At 32.5% G+C, this 21,807-nt stretch overlaps 2 protein-coding genes across 2 annotated transcripts; both read right to left on the reverse strand.

Annotated features, from left to right (window-relative positions):
- Nucleotides 1-9,641: 9,641 nt before the first annotated feature.
- Nucleotides 9,642-10,849, reverse strand: LOC121174220 (nudix hydrolase 16, mitochondrial). Its single transcript, XM_041012993.1, has 3 exons — nucleotides 10,832-10,849; nucleotides 10,673-10,756; nucleotides 9,642-10,145 (listed from the first exon to the last, which is right to left on the reverse strand). Exons 1-3 carry the CDS (start codon nucleotides 10,847-10,849, stop codon nucleotides 9,951-9,953), a joined length of 297 nt encoding a protein of 98 aa, XP_040868927.1. The 3' UTR covers nucleotides 9,642-9,950.
- Nucleotides 10,850-13,143: 2,294 nt separating this feature from the next.
- LOC100806822 (uncharacterized FCP1 homology domain-containing protein C1271.03c) lies at nucleotides 13,144-16,806 on the reverse strand. Its single transcript, XM_014771721.3, has 7 exons — nucleotides 16,744-16,806; nucleotides 15,196-15,482; nucleotides 15,033-15,114; nucleotides 14,791-14,857; nucleotides 14,204-14,389; nucleotides 14,022-14,082; nucleotides 13,144-13,627 (listed from the first exon to the last, which is right to left on the reverse strand). Exons 1-7 carry the CDS (start codon nucleotides 16,797-16,799, stop codon nucleotides 13,455-13,457), a joined length of 912 nt encoding a protein of 303 aa, XP_014627207.2. The 5' UTR covers nucleotides 16,800-16,806; the 3' UTR covers nucleotides 13,144-13,454.
- Between the last annotated feature and the right edge of the window lie 5,001 nt (nucleotides 16,807-21,807).

Here is a 21,807-nt window from a genome sequence, read left to right on the forward strand (position 1 = left end):
CTTCTTTTTGCTTGTAATTGTGGAAGAAAATATGCATCTTGCTTGTAATTGTTGGGTCGTTTTGTTTTTATGTTTGCTTGTAATTGGGTTTGTTGAGGAGTTTCACATTTGGAGTTGAGAACATTATAACTGAGTTGAGAACATGATTATATATTGGTTCTATATTTCACACAATGATTTATTGAACTTATAGAAAGCGTAAACTAAAATGACAATAAGAATCTTATGTTAGACAAATTTGTTCCAAAAATGTATGGGCTGCATGAATGGATTCACGTGTAAGTTAGTTTATTCTAAGGATTCAAAAGGTGACTTTCTATAGTTCTACTATTCAATGGGTCCCTATTTTGTTCTGTCTTTATCTTCAAATTGAGGAACAGAAGCATAAAGGTAGTGTCTAAAAGCATTTTGTCTAGTAAGGTAAATATGGGTTAGTCCTTTCATGGTTTTGTCTGGCTACTGAGTATTGATATCTTGAACCAGAAAATCATTAGTTTGGCAATTAACAAATCTTGGGTTAGTCCTTTCATGGTTTTGTCTAAAAGCTTTCTCTGGTCTACAAGAGCACAATCATCCTCTTATACTTCTTATACAAATTGGGAACACGTTATGCAAACTCTCAGGTGGTCGTCTCAAACCAAGAAAGAATGGTAAGATATTGCTTTTTTTTTTTTAATATAATAGTCCGAAAATAGCAGCTCGTGATTATCTCAATGTACATTTTTGTGGGATTATATGATGTTCATAGAAATTGAGGGCTTGAAGAGAAAGTTGACTAGCAAGCTTTGTGCCTGACTGACAGGGTATTATTACTTTTTATTGTTAAATTTGGCAGTTGGTGACTATCTGCGTGTTTATTGTTGTCATTTGCATGTATCCTTGGAAAACTACAGATATGTGAGTGTGTAGCAATCTGGTGGAGGCCAAATTTTGAAGTGGGGCTCTTCTTTTATTAAAGTACACTACTAAGCCGCAATACAAGTTTTCAAATTTCTTCAAAAAGAACTAACTATTGAGCAATAGGAACTGGTTTTTGTCATCGGCTCTGGGATTTGAGTTTCTTTTTCTTTTGATTTTCCTAACATATCTACTTGTTGACAGATTATTTGGCTTCCAGATTGGTGATTCTATTTTTTTTTCCTGGTAATTTCATTTCATTTGCATAGAAAAAACATAAACTATCTCTATCACATTTGTCAAAATTTTCCTCCCATTATCTTTGTTTCTTGCAAAGCTTTCATAGTACAATAGGTATCTTTTCACTAGCATTGGTTTTGAGGCTTTATGCAATGAGTACCAAAGGCTAAGGTGGATAGCAGAACACCTGTGAAAACCACATGGTAATAGACTAGAATCATGAAGAATCTTCTTTCAAACCACAGATTGTTTAGTAACAATATTGTTGTAGGTACTAGGTAGTGAATCAGAAAGTGGTATCATTATGTTGTTTTTTATTTAGCACCACCATTCCTTCGCTAACAATACTGTCATTGACTCGCTAACAATATTGTTCAATACTAGGTAGATGTGACAAATAAATTATGCACTGTCGTTCCTTCGCAAACAATATTGTTCAATACTAGGTAGATGTGACAAATAAATTATGCACTGCCATTCCTTCAAACCCCAGACAATTCAATAACAATAACAATACTATTGTAGGTACTAGGTAGTGAATCTTATATATTGTTGTAGATGTGACAAATAAATTGAAGGTTAGTGAAGGAATGGCAGTGATGATAATGCGGTGGGAAACATAGGTTGAAAATGGAAAGACAAAAAACAATATTGTTGCATCTTTGGTGAAATGCTCAAACAATGGTGAAATACTCTCCACCTTCAGCAACAACAATGGTGAAATGATCAAACTAGTCTCCTTTGTTATTATGTTTCTCTAATCTTCCTCAAATATTTGATCCCAAAATTCCTCCGTCTTTGGTGATGCATATTGGGGAAAATCCATAAGTAGGAATTACAAACCACTTAGTCCAAGATAACTGTACTTTATATTCTTTCATCACTCATATTTTGGTCATTGCCCAGTCTTGGATGGAACAACACATACTTAGACATCCTCCTATTACTCTTAAACTAACACTTTATGGTTTTTCATAGTTAAATTATCAAATAGAGGAATCTCTAATAAACTCATTTTTACCAAATCAAAGGAAATAATCACAAAAACCCTTTTATACATAGAGAAAACCAACCAATGAAGAGCCTCATTGAAGAGTAACTCAATACTGAATTTCCATTCCAAATTAGAATAATATGGAACATTAATTTCTATCTTGTCTCTGTTTCATGGATTAGTTTTGAATGGGCCTTGTTTTTGTCAACTTTGAAACCCAATACTCTCGATAAATATTCTATCTTGTCTTTATTCCAGGGATTAATTTCAATGTGTTGCTGCTCTAATTTGACCGACTAAGAGAGTTAATATATAGTATGTAAGGAGATTTGATAACCATTAATTTAACTATAACATTCAATTCAAGCAAGGATCTAAACTCAAAAATTAACAAGATACAAATGTTGTTCAAGTAAAACAATATCTCCAATGACATTAAGAAAAATAAAATAATTTACTGGACTATTGCATGCATTATGATGCTTGTATCTTCATATTCTTAAATTGCATGAGCTACTATTAGCTTCTTCTAATAGGGTACGCGATGTATTGTATAGTTGAGTCATCTATTTGCTATTTATATATGGACATATGCATGAAGCATTACCATAAGTCAGAGACTGAAGGCAAGACCTTTTTCCCTCTTGTCCCATACGGTATCATTGATTCTATCTCAATATTGGAGGTGGAATAATTAACTTTGTCTCTTCATACTATAATCCTACATTTGCTAATAAACTTATCAAAGAAATTTACATATCTAGTCCATAAACTTCGAACCTCAGCTAAACCAATTTCAAGCCACGACTTTGCTGGGCCATTGAAATGAACAATAGCAGCAATTTCCACTCTCTCTGTTTCAATCTTCAGCACCTCTAAATTTTTTTACAGTTATCCAATATTTAATGTAATATGGACTTACTTTTTGCCGCAATATGTTTTTCTTATACAATGGAAATTCCTGGCAGTGAATGTCCTTATTGAAGGCCTATCTCTGAACATTCCTATTGATGTTGTAAGTTTGTAAAGGAAAGTCATGAGTCACTATTTTTCACTCGTTTCTTTTCATGGGATCACAAAAAACCAATTGTAATTTGTAAGTTTTCTGAGTTTTTTCTCTTCAAAATTATAAATATTGATTAACATAGTGCGCCCCAGGATAGTGGCGGACCTTTTAGGCAATATGTTTTTCTTATACAATGGAAATTTCTAGCAGTGAATGTCCTTATTGAAGGCCTATCTCTGAACATTCCTATTGATGTTGTAAGTTTGTAAAGGAAAGTCATAAGTCACTATTTTTCACTCGTTTCTTTTCATGGGATCACATAAAATCAATTTTAATTTGAAAGTTTTCTGAGTTTTTTCTCTTCAAAATTATAAATATTGATTGTCATAGTGCGCCCCAGGATAGTGGTGGACCTTTTAAGCAATCACTGCCCCTACTTTCCCAAAAAATATAGATTGTTTGTAGAGCACCCTACAAGAATTATATATACCGGGCGTTGATTCTCATGCAAATGTAAGGTAGGTTAAGTTGATTTGTTAGTTTAGGCAAGAATTATTTTGCAATGCATGCTCAAATATTATGCTTACTAGTTTTCTATTTTTATTTTCATTTATTCTTTGATGTACATAATCCTTTCTTCAACATGCTTGCTAAATATTTATTCTTTTATGAGTATACAATGAGAAATATACAAGAAATTGTAGTGGAATTTCACTACATGATGCATATTATTTAATTATACAACATCCTAAATGTAACTCATAATGACTCAGCTTCTAGTAAAAAAGCTATCTAGTTGTTCATTGCAAGACCTAGAAAGAGTGCATTTGTGATTGCACAAATGACAAGCTAGCACATAAACTGCCTGTTCAATATAAACTGCATGTTCCATATCCATATTTACGCCCATCAACTTCCATCCTTTTCTTTTTCCTGTTCTTAGACGTATATGAATTGACTGACAATTGATGTGTTGGACCACTTTTTTGTGAATGGTTGCTTTAGTCTAAACCCATGTTGCATCTTACATCAAACCAACTATATTCATCGCAAACTCTGATCTTTGGTGATAACACTTCAAGATTTTATCCTTCTTCTAAGTCTAATCTTTGGTAACAACATTCTTAAGCTTTTGTAGGATTTAAAGTATAAGAGACAAGAAGATGAAAGGGAACTGATAATTTTATTGAGCATAAACAGCAAATATTTATACTACAAATTAAAAACAAAAATGTAAACAAACTTGAGAGATATCTGCTAAGCTAATTAACTAAACCATGCATAAAATCCTCCTAAAATATAGCATAGGAACATGTCTTTATTTAACTTATTTGACTCCTTCAACCATATGCTGTTGGAGTCACAAAATCCCAACAATCTCCTCCTTGACTCAACGGCAACATACACCAAGTTTTTGTCGAAGATACTCAAATCTTGCTTGAGGAAGTGATTTTGTTAAAAAATCAGCAAGTTGATTTTCAGTTTTGCAATATAGCAGCTGCACGTCACCTTGCTTTTGCACCTCCCTTAGGAAATACAACTTTATCTTAAAATGTTTTGTTTTCCCATGAAACACAGGGTTCTTAGAAATTGAAATTGCAGCTTGATTATCAACAAGAACCTGTGTACTCTCCTTTTGCTCCATGTGTAGATCAGCCATAAGTTTTCTAAGCCAAATTGCTTGATTTGCAGCTGCAACAGCTGCTACGTATTCGGCTTCAGCGGTAGATTGTGCTATGACATCTTGCTTCTTTGAACACCATGAAAAAACTCAAGAACCAAATGTGAAACAGTAGCCTGAAGTGCTTTTCATGTCATCATTACTCCCAGCCCAATCACTATCTGAATATCCATAAAGACTGAAATCTTTTACTGGCTGAAACTTCACTCCATAACCAATAGTACCGTTGATATATCTCAGGATTCTTTTAGCTGCCTTAAAATGAATCTCACTAGCACAGTGCATATATCGTGACAGCAAGCTTACTGCATAGGTAATGTCTGGCCTGGTTGCAGTCAAATACATCAGACATCCTATTAAGCTTCTGTACAGTTTTTCATCAACCTTTTCAGCTCCATCTTCATTGCTGAATTTCTCCTTTTGATTCATTGGCGTTGCAATTGGCTTGCATTCCTCCATCTTGAACTTTGTAAGAATTTCCTTTGCATATTTTTCTTGACTTACAAAGACTTCACCTCTATCTTGTTGCACCTGCATACCAAGGAAAAATGACATTTTTCCAAGATCAGTCATTTCAAAGGCTTCTTTCATTCCTCCTTTAAACTCTTCAATCAGCTCCTTTGACCTTCCTGTCATAAGTAAGTCATCAACATACAAGGAAACAATGACTATTCCAACATCTGTCTTCTTGACATACAAGGTAAACTCACTTAGACATTTTTCAAAGCCTAAGCTTATCAAATGTGCATCAATTCTGCCATACCAAGACCTTGGGGCCTGCTTTAAGCCATACAAGGCCTTTTTCAGCCGATAAACTTTCTCCTCCTGTCCATGAACTACAAATCCTTCAGGCTGCTCTACAAAAATTTCTTCTTCCAAGTGCCCATTCAAAAAGGCTGATTTAACATCCATGTGATGTATAATCCAACCTTTTTGTGCAGCAAGAGCTAACAACAGCCTTATGGTATCCAACCTGGCAACCGGAGAAAAAGTTTTTGAGAAGTCTACCCCGAACATTTGCGCATATCCCTTCACAACAAGCCTCGCCTTATGTTTGTTTACAGAACCATCAGCATTAAGCTTGGTTCTATAAACCCATTTCACTCCAATGACATTTTTATCTTTAGGTTTCTCCGTGAGCTCCCATGTTTGATGTTTTTCAATCATATCAAGCTCCTCCTTCATTGCACTTACCCACTTCGAATCAGTTGTAGCTTCATTGTAGTCTACAGGCTCCATTACAGCAACATTACATCTTTGATAAATATTAGAGAGAGATCTAGTTCCTCTAACTGGCTAGTCATCCACATCTTCTTCGCTCTCCTCCTGAACTTGAAGCTTCTCACTTTCCTTGCTCCATTTTTCTTCTTCAAAGAATAGCACATCTCTGCTAACAATAACTTTATTACTTTGTGGCAAGAATATTCTATAGGCTTTTGATGTTGAGCTATAGCCTACAAAGATTCCCGCTTCCGCCTTTTTATCAAGTTTGTCTCTCTTAACCTGTGGAATATAAGAGAAACACAAGCAGCCAAAGATTTTCAAGTTCATCAATTTGGTTTGAAACCATACCAAGCTTCAAATGGGGTCGATTTTGAAAGAGCTTTTGTTGGCAATCTGTTCAGCAAAAAAACAGAAGTGCTTGCAGCCTCTGCCCAGAATTTTTTTGGAAGATCTTTGTCATGAAGTAAACATCTTGCCATTTCCAAGATCGTTCTGTTTTTGCACTCCACAACCCCATTTTGCTGTGGGGTATACGGTGTTGTCAATTGATGTTCTATCCCTGCATCTTCACAAAACTTGCTGAACTTATCAGAAGTATATTCTGTACCATTATCAGATCTTAATATCTGCATTTTTCTTTCACTTTGATTTTCAACCCATGCTTTAAACTTGTAAAATATGATGGCAACCTCAGTTTTGTTTTTCATGAAATAAATCCAACACATTCTTGAAAAATCATCAATAAAAGCAATATAGTACTTACTGCCATTCAGAAATGAGGTTTTCTAAGGTCCTCTGACATCCGTATGTACTAACTGTAGCTTGCTTATTGCTCTCCAAGATTTGCCTTTTGGAAAAGACAACCTCATTTGTTTTCCATATTGACAAGCAGCACATACAGGTGATTTGTCTTCCAATTCAGGCAGCCCTTGTACAAGATCATTCTTCCTCAAATAGAGCAAAGCGCCATGACGAAAATGACCCATCCTTTTATGCCAAACCAGCATGTTGTCTTCAACCTTGTGCACAGCAAGCTGCTCTTCATCAATCAAATTCAAGGCAAAGCTTTTGCCTTTCATTTGAACTCTGAATAATTCTTTATTATCTGAATCTTTAATCATGCAACTTTTATCTTCAAATAGAACTTTATAGCCTTTCTCTAGAAGTTGGCCGACACTCAACAAGTTTTGGTTAATTTCAGGAACGTATAGAACATCAGGAATTAATTTCAGACCTGTGCAACCCTCGATCACGATGGTTCCTTTTCCCTTCACTGCTATTTTTTCTCCGTTTCCAATTCTGACATTTGTGTTGTAGATTGCATCAAGATCTTTGAATAATTCTTGATCGTAAGTTATGTGGTTCGTGCACCCACTGTCAATTAGCCAACTTTCTGTTGATCTTGCGATAGCAAAGCAAGAAACAACAAAAAGTTCTTCTTCATCCACCTCTTCAACAGCAGCTTGTACATTCTCTTGTTTTTGTGATGACTTGCAGATTTTCTCCACATGCCCTAATAGTCCACATTTATGGCATTTCACTTCTGGCCTCCACCAACACTTTGTCTGTGGATGATTGTTTTTTTTACAAAAAGGACATGATGGAAAATCATGAGAGGATTTGCTACCATTTTTGTGGTTGAAACTTCCTGACTTGCCCTTCTTTTTTTTGTCCAGTGATTTAGCTACCAAAGCCCCTTCAGTAGTACCTTCTTGTCTCATGAGTCTTCTTTGTTCTGGAGCCTGAAGTGCGGTCAAAAGCTCTGCCAAGGTGATAGTAGAAAGATCTTTTGAGTTCTCCAAGGAAGTCAATGTGGCTTCATATTTTTCTGGAATTGTTACAAGTATTTTTTGAACAATTCGAGAGTCAGGAATTTCAGTGCCAAGAAGACGTATTTTGTTTGCAATGCCAAGGAGCTTGTCCGCATAATCTTTGATTGTCTCCAAATCTTTCATCCTCTGCATCTCAAGTTCTCGAATCAGATTCAAAGCTTGCATTCCTTTGATTTTCTCACTGCCTTCATACTCTTCCTTCAAAAAATTCCAGATTTTGTGTGCCGTTTTCATCGTCATTATTCTGTTGAAAATGACTAGAGATACAGCTGTGAACAAAATTGATTTAGCTTTGGACTTTCGAAGCCTCCTTTCTTTGTGACTTTTCATTTGGGCAACAGTGGGATTATTTGGCAAAGGAAGAACTTCGTATTCCTCTTCTACTGCTTCCCATACATTGTTAGCATCAAGATATGCTTCCATTTTGACAGCCCGCATTTGATAGTTTAGTCCATCAAATACGGGTACAGAAATGGTAGTAAAGGAGGTTTCAGATTCCATCTTATGTGTGGTGGCTATTTGGTGGTTGTAGGTGTTTGTGGGTTATATCACAGATCCCGTAAGATACCTTATTGCTCTAGATACCAATTTGTAGGATTTAAAGTATAAGAGACAAGAAGATGAAAGGGAACTGATAATTTTATTGAGCATAAACAGCAAATATTTATACTACAAATTAAAAAAAGAAATGTAAACAAACTTGAGAGATATCTGCTAAGCTAATTAACTAAACCATGCATAAAATCCTCCTAAAATATAGCATAGGAACATGTCTTTATTTAACTGATTTGACTCCTTCAACCATATGCTGTTGGAGTCACAAAATCCCAACAGCTTTTCATCCTTTTATACAGAACTAGGATGGTTTAATTTGCAATGTCATTCATAATTGGCAAATCATCAGCAACAGTGATGAGCTTTTGTTGCTTAGGTTTTGATCGTGGTTTAATCCTACCTACTTGCATTGGCTTGAATTTGGAATGTCTTTTCCCTGTTGTCTGACTCTTTTATGCTTGGCATGGGATCAAATGTGATTGATGCATCTTAAAGTTCATAGAACATATGCATAACAAAGAAGAGTGAAACTCTAGAGCTTTAATTGTCCAATCTGGTTCAGTTAAATGAAGACACGTTTATTTAATATTTCGAAATGTAGGTTTTCGTACTCCATAATGGTTATTCTAGAAACATATCCTATTCCAAAATAGGCGATAGGACCTCCCTTCCTTCTTTAAACTTGAACCCGAGCCGTCATACCGATGTGTGCCTTGTCTACACCTCTGCACCATCGTGCACCACCTTCTCACCAAGCCCAACCACCACCATTGTCATTCTAACATAGTTTCCAGGACCCGCCCCCCCTCCTTCACTATTGTCCATCTCCTAACTCTTCTCAACAAGCCCAGCCACCACCATCAACGACCGCAACATCACCGCCAAGAGGACAATGACACCACGTTTGTATTGGATGGTAAAAGAGGACAACAACACAAGATTTGGATGCCTGAACCTTGGGCGATGCCGCATTCATATTCCAAAAGAGAGAATGCTTGGGTAGCATAGGAAAGAGGGAGAGGTGTTAGGGCTGAGGGTATTTTTGGCCATTGAAGCTTTTTGAAAGGTGTAGGATTCATATTAGGAGGTGCAATATACAAATGCCAAGGATTCTTGCATGAAAGGTGATTTGGTCCAGCATCATCCTCCTTTTTCTTCTTCAACCCTACCCTTCATCAGCGACTTGAATTATTTACTCTATTATCTAAAGTGAATTCCTGACCACAGTGAAGCCCAATCCATTCTTTTAAAACTGCTCTCAAAATTTCATCAAATAACTTTTATTTCTGAAAAAAGGTTTTCAAATATACTTTCTAAAATAGCTTTGAACACAAAAAAAAAAAAAAGACACTCAACCACACACTATGTAATCCTGATCAGAAATATCTTTCCTAAAATAAATGTCACTAATCTTTTTTATCATTGCCCCCTACAAATATGTAGTCAGTTCAGGCTTGATCCTCCCTTGCACTCCTCGAGCCATTTACAGAAACAATGGAGGGCATCCCTCATCCATGCATGTCAACAGTTTGCTAGTGCCTCTGATACAGCCAGCCAACTCCTTTTTCTGGTGCTTTGCTCAGGCCATGACTCAAGTTCCTCTTTCACAAACAATGCAAACATTGCTGCTTTGCATAAACCTTCTGGACTACACTCATCTTGGAGGGTCTTACTCCTAAATTCATAGTTCCCAAGAAAATCTTGAAACCAAGTAACCTAAATATTAATCATCAGTTTGCATTCATCCATCCAAATGAAAACACAAAAATGCAACATAAAAACATCCAGCAGCCTCGGATTCAGTTAAATTGAAAAAAATCAAGAGACAAGGGTATTTGAAGGACAGCAATTTTTCAAGAACCCACCAAACTCATCATAGATGACTTCAAAACCAATGCAATACCACTGACTTTTGCTCAAAATGAAGCAGCAAATGAGTCAATTATGTGCTAATGTTCTATATTATTTTAGGTACAAATTTTGCTAACTTTTTCCCTAATTCTTGTTTCTTACATGTTAATGTGGCCTCAACTGGTTGCAAATAGATGCAAAGTTAACTCAAATTATTTATCTTTTAGGAAAATTTTGTAGTCATCTTCTGGTTTTCATATATGACGATGTGAGAACATGATTTGGTTTTCACATAAGCTTCCTAGACTCCTCCAAGAAGTTCACATGTAACACATGACAATGTTACAGAAGAAAATGTTAAATTAATTCAATTAAGTGGAGAAGCTTTTTACCATTAGGTCTCCTCGAACTCCTGCTTCTTCAATAGCTTCTCTAACTGCAGCCTCCTCAACAGTTTCATCATTCTCCCAACCTCCCTTTAATAGCAAAGCAAAATCAATTAAATCAGAAAATGAGATCTCAAATCAGAAGCCACTCAAAAAAGAATTTACAGCTGATGTCAATGACATTAATTAAGAAAAACAAATCCTTCCTTGCTATGAAGTTGCAGACAATTTTACTGTGAATCAGTAAAATCTTTTTCAACAGCATATTGATCAATTTAATAAAGGTGTCTCATTGATATCTTCAATATAGGTTGTTACAACAAATTTACAATAAGTGACAAGAATTATTCAAGAGCCTAAAACTTGGCCTTTAAGTGTGCAATATAAGGCACCTGATTTCTTGTATTGTTTAAATTAGGACAGAAATTTCTGAATCTTATTCGCTTGGTATATCTCTCAAATTAGTGGAGTCACCAATGAAATGTCTCTGAACATTGAAGTTCTCTTAAAGATATGCCTGATGCCTAAAGGTTGAAAGCAGGGTGGGTTCTCCTGAAAACATGCAAACTGGTTATGACAGCTACCTACATGCCACCCACACATTCACAAGGTGAACTTAAACCATTTATGCACATGACAAGAACTGTCTGTATTGCATTAAATATGTGAAACAGCAAGATATTAGTCCAAAGTATATTCCATATAGATATTTGAACAAAACATTAGTTTACTATGAGAAAACAATTCTAGTTTAAATATCCTTTTTTTTTTATCATTAGGCTCAAATCGACCAGCGTCATGCCATGAATATCAAAATTGAGTTGCTCCAGCCTAATAACTAAATGGGCTACGGTTCCCTCCTAATTTTTGGGTTCATTCCTCATCACTCCAGCCGGGCTTTTCTTTCTGCAGCGTGACTTTTTCTTCTACACCTAGCAGTTAGAGTGAAATTCTGAAAACACCCTTCCATAAGGCTCATACAAATTGGCACAAGACTCGAACCTGTGGCTTTTATGTTATTAGGATGACGGTCTAATGAACTGAATTAATAGGTTAATTATGTTATAAAATAATTAATATTGTTATATATAACACTAAAAATTTTAATATATATTTAATACACATATAATTTTACATAATAAATTTTGTCATAATTAATTTTGATCTAATAATTAATTTTTTTGACATATATAAATTTTTATTGAAATTTTATATATGTAAAAAATGCATTATTAGATCAAAATTAATTGTAATAAGACAAAAATAAAAAAACTACATAATTTAATAATTATAAAAAAACTAAATAAATTTATTAAAAAAATAAAAAAAAAAAATATTTTTAAAAATTTTAAAAAAAATAGGGAATATGAATTTGCAATCCGTATAAATCATATGGATTGTGAATCTTTATGTTTATTAGCAGAGATAATTTTAGAAAATTAAAAAAAGTATTAGGTATAGAAGAAAAAGCCACGGTGCAGGAAGAAAAGCCCCCTCTAGCGTAATATTTTTTGTATGGATTGAACCCATTCTATCAACCAATCATGGAAATTGCTATTGGACCCAATACAATTGTTAATGGTCCCTAACAAGGGGTGAAACTTTTTTTTTTTGGAAATGGCCTTGGCATAGAAATAGGTTTCTTGTGTATAATCGCATACAAAATTCATAATGAAAACTTGTTTCCATTGTAGTATATGGGGTGCAAACAAAATCTATAACAGAAACATATTTACAAAATCTACAATAAAAACATGTTTAGGTTGTAGATTTTGTACACACCCCTTGTGCTACAATAAAATTATGATTTCATGTGTTCCCAACATATTTGAATCATGATTTCATTGCATCTAAAAAACAAATGAGGGGAAGCGGGTAAAAGTGATGGGTGGTGGATTTGAACTTAGGGATAAAAAGTCTTTTTCATGGATTTTAAAAATTTATAGGGACCATAATGTCTCCCATCAATCATATGATAAATAGTCGTAAGGCAATGTTACTACACAGCCAGTCGACAAGATTGCATCAAGACCTCACAAACTAAAAAGGTTTACTTTTAAGAAGAAAAGAGAAAGAGGTTTGATAGATACCAAATATGTTATTCAACACTTAGAGAAAAAGTAAAAAAAGAAAAAAAAAATATAGATGTGATATTTTATGATGTGATAGGAAAAGAGAAATAAAAACAAATAAGAGATGTTGGATTATTGGTGGGGTGTATAAAATTATGAACAATTCGTGTACACTACTCAAGAAATAATAACAAATTTTGAAAAACAATCCAAACCAACTTATTATGTAAACAGCAATGGTATTTAGGCACTCACTTTTAAAATGTCTATTCAACATCCATCATTTTTACACATCTATGTCTTTCTATGCATCATATCACCTATAATATTTAATATTATTTTCTCTCTTTCTCATTAGGTGACTAATAGCATGTTGGGTATTCAAGTATTATTTTTCTTGTTATTAATAAAGAAAGAAAAGCCCAATGATTTTGGGCAAAAGAACATAAAAAAATTAAGTTAATAGTCCCATAAAAAAACTGAACAATCCTTAACAATAAACAGTTCATAAATTCCAATAATATTTTCCAAAGAAATTTTCAACAACCAATAATACTTTCCAAGACTACTAGAGTATATCACGATAGATGAAGATTATAGGAAGAAGAAAAAAACCTTTGAAATTTGATGATATAAAGTTTAACGATCAAAACAAACTGCTTTATTGCAGATGAGAAAAAAATGAAAACCCTTCTATATTTCATTTTCTCATCAAATTAAGAATTGCTTTGACCTGCAGAAAGGCTATCAATAACTTGGCGATAGAAGTCCCAAGATTCACTTGTTTCATTAATTCCTTCTTGGCCAAATGGGTGTTCCTCAATGTACTTATGCATATCTTCAGCATTTGCCAAACCATCCAAATATATTCTCAACTCCCCTCCTTCAGCTGCCATGGATTAAAGTTGTTATTGATCAAAATCAAAATTGACCAAAATATAAGCTTTAGAAATTAATGACAGGTTCATTTTATGCATCTTATGTTACAAAATTATAAAGTGTGCAACATAGTTTGTCATACATTAAATGTCTAGTTTAATCAAAATTTAGAAATGATTTGTTATGTTTTAAATTATATACTATATATAGATTAACAAATAAATATTGGTTTGCCTTCCTATTCTTAGACCACCGTAAGATTCAATCCAGAAGTTAAAAGAAAACTAAAGGAAATAAATGTCAAGTATGTAAATAAACAAAAAACCCAAAGAAAATTAATCAGTCAAGCTTTCCATAATCCTCTAGCAAGATATATACTAGTAGATCTCAGCAAAGGATTTTACCTAAGGAGTTGTCACTTTCATTCTGATAAGTGAACGTATGAGGGAAGACTGAGGTGTTTGGCTAAAATAATAGATCAAAACATTTTAAGAAAATGTTAGAAAATGATGTAGCAATGTGCTGGTGCTAAAGGACTTGTTTTAAGAAAGTTAAGAAGGAAAGAAAAGGGAGTCAAATTATTTACAGGATTAAACAATGCTTTATAAGGAGAATCATCTAACAACAATGTATTTGATTCATTGAAATATCCTTTCTCCCATGGAAGATCAAGATCATGTTTATCCCAAAGTTTCCTCAAATCCTTAAAAACCACACTCTTATGCTTATTTTCAAGAGTTTTGAAGGTTGTTTCAATGCAGTGAGAAAGGTCCTGCAAATCCAAAGCCATGAAAACGCATAATCAGATGTAGAAAAATATTTACCTCTAACAAAAGTGAGAAGGTGAGCATTAAGTAAAATATGGTAAATGTCACCAATCTCATGAAAGGATAATAACAATGTACTTATTATAGGGGAGCAGAGTTATGAATTAATGCAATTCATTATTTTTTTTTAATAAAATGAAGACAAAAGAAGAATAAAGTTCATATCTAAATTAAATTCTCTCGCAAAAAGACAAGATCACCCGGCAAAATAAACATGACTGAAAAATTCAATGCAACTAATAACTAACATGGTTTCTCCAAACCTTACATCTCTAAATAAGTAAACATGTATTATCTATAAATTACTAAACCAATGATAACAATTCAACAAATGCATACGGCTTACCCAACAGAAAAGCAACCTTTTTTTCATGTCTCCCATCAAATAATCAATGACTCGATCAACATTTTTCCTATGATAACAAAAAAAAAATACATAAGTTTGTACTACAGCTAATTTGTTGACAATACAATATCCCAAAAGGAAAAGAGGGCAGTTGAAATCTTTGAAAGAAAAATGAAGACAAACAAATTGAATAATAGACACAATTAATTAAGGCATATCTATTGAAAATAGTTGAAGGGTACTTCATTCTTGAAGACCATATGCCAACTTCAAATTTATCGAAGCAAAACTCTAGAAACTCAAGATAGGAGGGCCTCTTGAATACTGAAATCAAATTCAAATACAAACTAATTAGTAAAAGAATGGATACGATTCAGTAAACACAAAGCACAACACAATCCTTACTGGCTCTCCTCGCAATGGTTGCATCTGCTTTGTGACCCTTTGGAGGAGGAGAAACTACATCCGCTAACAACCCATTTATATCAAGAACAATTAGTCTTTTCTTCAAACTACGAACTTGAGTTCCATCCAAAGAAAATTTAGAAATTTCTGAACTAAGATCTTCTTTTATGACAGAAGCAGCTAATGTCATCTTCATTTCGTCTGTAAAGGAAGACAACTCTTTATCATTTTTCCTTTTGTCTGTTGTAGTTGATTCAGTATTCATTGTATTTCCTTCGGGATCCACCCTATTTTTATCTCAGCAAATATGGACAACAACCATAAGATTCAAATAAGTCAATAGAATATTATTTACAGAGAAACAATCTAGCAAGCACATGCATAACTCAATGTTTTGAAGCAGGCTTCAGTAGTACTAGTACATTTGTACTCATTTTCTACAGAAAGTTAAAAACAACCAATTATATATTCTGCATTCTACATCCTCAAGCTTCTGCCTGTGTACTATTTATTAGGTTGAACTAATTGGGAAATTTAAAATACCAAGTCCTAACGATACATGAGATAACCATCTTAAAACAATTTTAAATTTTTGTTCTTTTTAAGTTTTAACTTCATTAGCCTGGTCATTTAGGATGTTACTGCAACTTGCCAAGTTAAAATATAATTGTTTGTTTCCGTTTGCATCACACCTAAAATGATGTGTAGCATGTTTGGTATAGAAAGTAAATTTAATGAATGATGATATAAATCTTAGCAAGGATATAGCAAGTTTCACCCGCATGAACTATATGTTGTTTTTTTAACAGGGCTTGCCAGCCATTTTGCTGCTAATGCCTTCTTGTTTTATGTTTCCATTAAAATAGGGAGATCGAAGGTCCACATTTATAGCATAAGGCATATGGCCAATTGTGTTGAAAGAATTCACAAACAAACAAAAGAAAACAAAAATTACTAGGAAGAAATATTGATTTTAGAGATTTAGATTCAAAGTGTCGAAAGAAAACCAGAATATGATGGATCACATGTGCGGTTATCCGCTAATGACACCAAAAGGTTACTTAAAAGTTCAAGCTCTACTTCGGGTTATGCAATTCAATATTTCCAAAAGATTAGTGATTTTAATTTGGACACATCCTACTGGTCTAAACACTTAAATATCACTCATCATTTCTCTTTGTCTTTCTTTTGATTAGATCATATTTCTTATTATCCCTTTTAAAATACACATTCTAAAAAGAAATGAGAAATTTCTAGGAACAACCCTCCACAGAAGATAAAATATAAAATCAACAAATTTAGCAACAAAAAATTAAGAAGCGAAACACTGCTCATGATTGACTAAAAGAAGGTGACATACTGACATCAACTTGCATTTCAAGAAGCTAGCAAAACATGAAACAGATAAGCAAGAAAAAAATCAGCAGGATTTCAAGAATTTCAACCACTTTCTGGTTAGTTGTTGAAAGATAACAAATCAATAAATAAAAGAATTACTCATTTTATAATGTAAACAACAACAAAGGAGGGATGGTCACTGTTTCTTACCCAAGAACACAATTCTGAAAGAGGAGATTGAGTAGACATACATCAACATTCAGCATTCAATACAGCGGAAAAAAGGAAATGAATAAAGTCAAATGGATTAAAACAGAAAGAAAGTTACACCAAGAAAGTATCTTTGTACTTTAGTTATAGTAGGGGAGCAAAGTTGTGGACTGATGCAATAAGTGTTTGTATTAAATGAGGATAAAAAACAGAAGTAAAGATATAATTAATGTTTAAATTAAATTCTATGAAAAATGGCTAGATCATCATGAAAAGGCCACCAAATACTAACATGCACGGCTTTCCAAAATCTCACATATCTAAAGATATAACTAATATTTAAATTAAATCCCTACGAAATGCCTAGGTTATCATGAAAATGCCTCCAAATACTAGCATAAATAGTTTTCCAAAATCTCACATATCTAAATATGCATTAATTATTTTAATAAATACTAAACAAAGAGATGTGGATATCAATGAGGAAGTAGAGAGAAAGAAAGAGAAAGCATTTGGGAGTTAGAAAATAGTTCAACAAATACCTCTTATCTAGAAGAAAAGCAACTTGTTTTCCATGTCTCCCCAGCAAATAATCAGCAATTAGATCAACATTTTTCCTATGACAACAAAGGGCTCACAAGTTTATACTATAGTTGATTGTTAAAAATTTACATTTTCGCCAAAAAGGAAATAGGACGATTGTAATCTTTCTAAAACAGAAATGAAGACAAATTGTACATAAGAAAGTTAATCAAGGCATACTTATAGTTGAATAGTACCTCTTTCTAAAAGACCATATGCCTACTTTAAAACTATAAAACCACAACTTCAGAAAGTCATGTAAAAAGGGCCTCTTAAATACCGAAATATGAAGTCAAATACAACCTAATTAGCAAAATATTGATGATTCAAAAAAGAAAGCAGAGAACAAAACAATCCTTAATTACTTGCTTCCCGTTTAGTGATTTTATCTTCTTTATGTTCCTTTGTAGGGGAAGAAACTATGGATGCTAGCAATCAATTCATGTCAAGAACAAAAAGTTTTTCATTAAGCCTCCAATTGATGTTCCAGCCAAAGATATTTTTTAAATTTCTAAACTTCATTTGTGACAGAAGCATGTATTGTCTCTATTTAAACAATACGAGAAAAAAAAATCTAGCTAGTACATCTGTAATTCAATTTACTGGTATTTAAAATTTCAAAATATAATACATATTTATATACACCCATAATGTTGGGAATAAAACTACTCGAATTGCCTTCAAATTTAAAGACAACATATCAAGTTACATTTCTTATTATAAAAATGATAAATATAAATCATAAATCATTAAAATACATTTGAATGATAAGATTAATATATAAATTCTCATGAATGTTTTAAGTAGTTACATGAATACCAACTAAATTTAATTTTGACTATCCATGCGTAGTTTATGTGACCAGTATTTATAGTTCTCATTCATCCTAATAAGAGTTCTCACTTAATGTGGTTGTATCTATCCATGTGTACGTGTGCTCTTATGTGTATTTTTGTAGACAAATCGATTAAAAAATGGTGATGTTCTCCTTTCTCTTAGCCTAAGTCATTTCAAACCCATGCACTTGTAGTTGAAAAGGACATTCTAAAACAGCAAACCACCACGGTGATTAGCAAAATGGTGGATTTTCTAAACTACACCATGAATTATTTTTTAAAAGATATATCAAATGCACATATATAATTATTTCAATCGTAGAGTTAAGTAACCTCCCTTGGTCATCTGTTCCACAAGAAATAAAAGCAGAGTCTATGTAACCTTGAACCACTAAGGTGCATGAGATCACATCACATCTAGCATCCACTAAGAAGTGTAAAAACATCAAAAGCATTCTTAAAAGTTCAAGCTCTATTCAAGCTATGTACTAATCCATTTTTTCATAGTTAAAAAAAAAAAACAGAGAAGATTATTCAAGCACAACTATTCATCAATGAAAGATAAAATAATAATAAATTAGTACAAACAACAAATACAACAATTAAAATTTTAAAAAAAAATGAGGGTTGATTCCAAAGATATCAACTTCAAATTAATGAAACTAGTAGGAAACAATAAACATCAAAATAATTAATATAATTCCTACAAGTGCAAAATCAAACCCTCACCAGTTGTTGAATTGGGATTTGAACAACAATAAATCAGTTGTCACTGTTTCAAACACGGAAACAAATCCTTTAGATAGGATTGACGAGACATATTAAGATTCAATGCCATATAAACAACAAAAAACGGAAAATTTAAAATGGGAGATATACACACAAAATTTCAAGGATGGTTGAAACAAAAGAAAGCAATGAAGTATGATCATAGTACTGAGCCACGAACAAAACAAAGCGAACAATAAAGATATGATATTTTGAAGAATACAAGGTGGAATGGATGCCATGTTTCACTCTTGAACCTTTTCACTGGAATCATAGCATGCACACTAAGTTGAGAGAAGAGAGAAAGACAGACATATCATTGCTAAAGTTCATTTCAATTTTGTTTGTTTGTTTTAGAAATGTAACAGTCACCTAAAAATAAAGTGTAACTTTTTTTTACTTGGTAATATGGCATTACTTTGGTGTAGGTTGTAAATAATTCGCAGCAGTGTTCCTTGGTACCTCAATCATTCATTTATTGACGTGTACCTTCCTTTGCCATGTCAAATAGCGAAATTTATTTATTTGTATTGTAACAATTAATGTTCGAGGTTTGATTTGCAAATTTGATATTTGTTTCATTTAATTTTATTTAGCAAAGACACATTAATCCCTAATCTTAATCTTCAACTTTGTTTTTCCAACCCATTGTGTTGTGTCACTGACTACGACACTCACCACCATATGCGACACTCAATCGATGCATAAGCTAAGTATGATAAATCCCCCTCAATAAAGCTAGTAGAAAAACAACCCCTGTACATATTTCAAGAAGCATAGTTGGGTCATACACTAAAGCTACCCATCTATAAAAATAATTGTCATGTAAATGCATAATTGGTCAAGAAATTGAGGCTCTAGCTATGATTTCCCGAGTCTTGAATACAAACTCAAAATATTAAAAATGCACTCTAAAAACCTCCATTAATCATCAATACTTTGCCTATCCTACCACCACTTGGAAAAATTCACAACATTCTATAATCCAACCTAGTAATAGGGAGTGTCGCAGTCGGTTGTTAGCGCTACAATGACAAAATGGATGGGAAATATAGGATCGAAATTAAAAAGGGGGTGTATGATTTCTCCATTTTTTTGGTTTCATTTTTAATAAAAACACAAAATACATTTGAAAATGTGTTGTTTTAAATTTTGAAAATATTTTCGATAAAAACATTCTCAAAAAAAGGTTGAAAACTGAAAATAAGAATGTGTCGTTTTCAATGTTTTTTCTAAAAGAAAAACATGATGGCATGAGTCTGCACCCACCATTCTCCTACCTTCTTCTCTTACAACATTTGTCTCTTGAAATCATCACCTGCCTATGCCTGTTTTCAAAATTCTCATCTTTTGAAAATAAAAACAATTTTAAAAAATGAAAATAAAAAAATAAAAATGTAAACCAAATATACACTTAGGGATTGGAAAGATTAGGAATTAGGATGTTTTTGCTAAAATATTAAAAAGCAAAAACAAAAATATCAAATTTTAAAATAGACCTTGAACTTTAATTGCTAAAATAAAAAATAATTTTCATTTATGATATGACAAAGGCAGTCACATGTCAATAAATGGATAAATGAGTTATCAGGGGCATCACTGCAGGTTATTAACAACATACACCGACGTAATGCCCATAGTAAATTAGTAATAAAGTTTGAACCTATTAGTTTTCTTTTTCTTATATTTACTAATAGTCATATTTTCTTACAAAGCCAGTTTTTTTAGGTAAATTTAGAAAAGGAATAAAGAATAATAATTTCTATTACTATAAAAGAATATAATAAATTTGAAAATATAATATTATCATATTTTATATATTTTTTGTGAAAATGGTTGGACAATATTATAATTAACAATTTATATAATGTATTTTAAAATTTAATAATATGTGTAATAGAAATAAAAATACCTGCATAAATTATTCAAATATAATTAAACTAAAAGATATAGTAAAAAAAGAGTTTCAACCAATCCAGAAAATAAAAAATAAAAAATTGTAAGAAAATTTGAATAAATGACATAATAGAATGAACATCAAAATATCATATCAACAAATAGAATTAAAATCAAATTTTAATCTCTTTTATTTGCGTGAATGCAAATGCTTATTAACACAAATCATACAAAAAACTAATATGCAACATAAATAAGATTAAAAAAAAATGAATGGTCACCAAATTCATATTAGAGTAAAGCAAAATGAATGTTTAAGATGAGGAGTAACACCTCATGCTTACTCGTAAAATAAATAATTCCCTCTTCATACATGCATACATACATATATAAACATTAAATGGTCTTAAAAATATATAAATGTAAAATAAATTGAATATTAAGAGCATGACAAAACATACAATTCAAGAAATAAAAAAAATTGTAAGAAAATTTCAATAAATGACATAATAGAATGAACATCAAAATATCAAATCAACAAATAAATTTAAAATCAAATAAAAATAGAAAAATATAATTTTTAATATTTTTTTATTTGTGTGAATGAAAATTCTTATTAACACAAATCATACAAAAAAAAAAAACAACATATGCAACACAAACAAAATAAAAAATTGTGATAACCATGAAAAAAATGAATTTGATGTATGCTAATTTGTAATACAACAATGTTTCATTTGCAGCTTTAAAACACACCGTGCTAACTATTTTTTTTATTCTTTTGCCCAAACAAAAGTAGTTGGTAATGGAAACACAAGAGGTTAAATGGTTTACAGGCATAGGATGCAGTAGGAAAAAAAATCCAATAAAAAAGAAAGAACTTACCGTGGGTCGTAGGTTTCTCACTATTCTCTTAGATTTGAGATGATAATCAAAATAAAAATTGATTTATGAGAGGGGGTAAAGGTATACAAATAGAAGC

The sequence above is a fragment of the Glycine max genome, chromosome 19, assembly GCF_000004515.6.
Source record: "Glycine max cultivar Williams 82 chromosome 19, Glycine_max_v4.0, whole genome shotgun sequence".
NCBI classification, from domain to species: domain Eukaryota; kingdom Viridiplantae; phylum Streptophyta; class Magnoliopsida; order Fabales; family Fabaceae; genus Glycine; species Glycine max.

Coding starts and splice junctions, on each gene's coding strand:
- LOC121174220 (XM_041012993.1), bottom strand. Junction 10,146..10,672: donor GAGTTCGAGGAGACCTAATG/GTAAAAAGCTTC, acceptor ATTAATATTTAG/GTTACTTGGTTTCAAGATTT.
- LOC100806822 (XM_014771721.3), bottom strand. CDS start 16,799: ATGCTGAATGTTGATGTATGTCTACTCAATCTCCTCTTTCAGAATTGT. Junction 15,115..15,195: donor AACCATTGCGAGGAGAGCCA/GTAAGGATTGTG, acceptor ATTTGATTTCAG/TATTCAAGAGGCCCTCCTAT. Junction 14,083..14,203: donor ATAAAGCATTGTTTAATCCT/GTAAATAATTTG, acceptor CTATTATTTTAG/CCAAACACCTCAGTCTTCCC.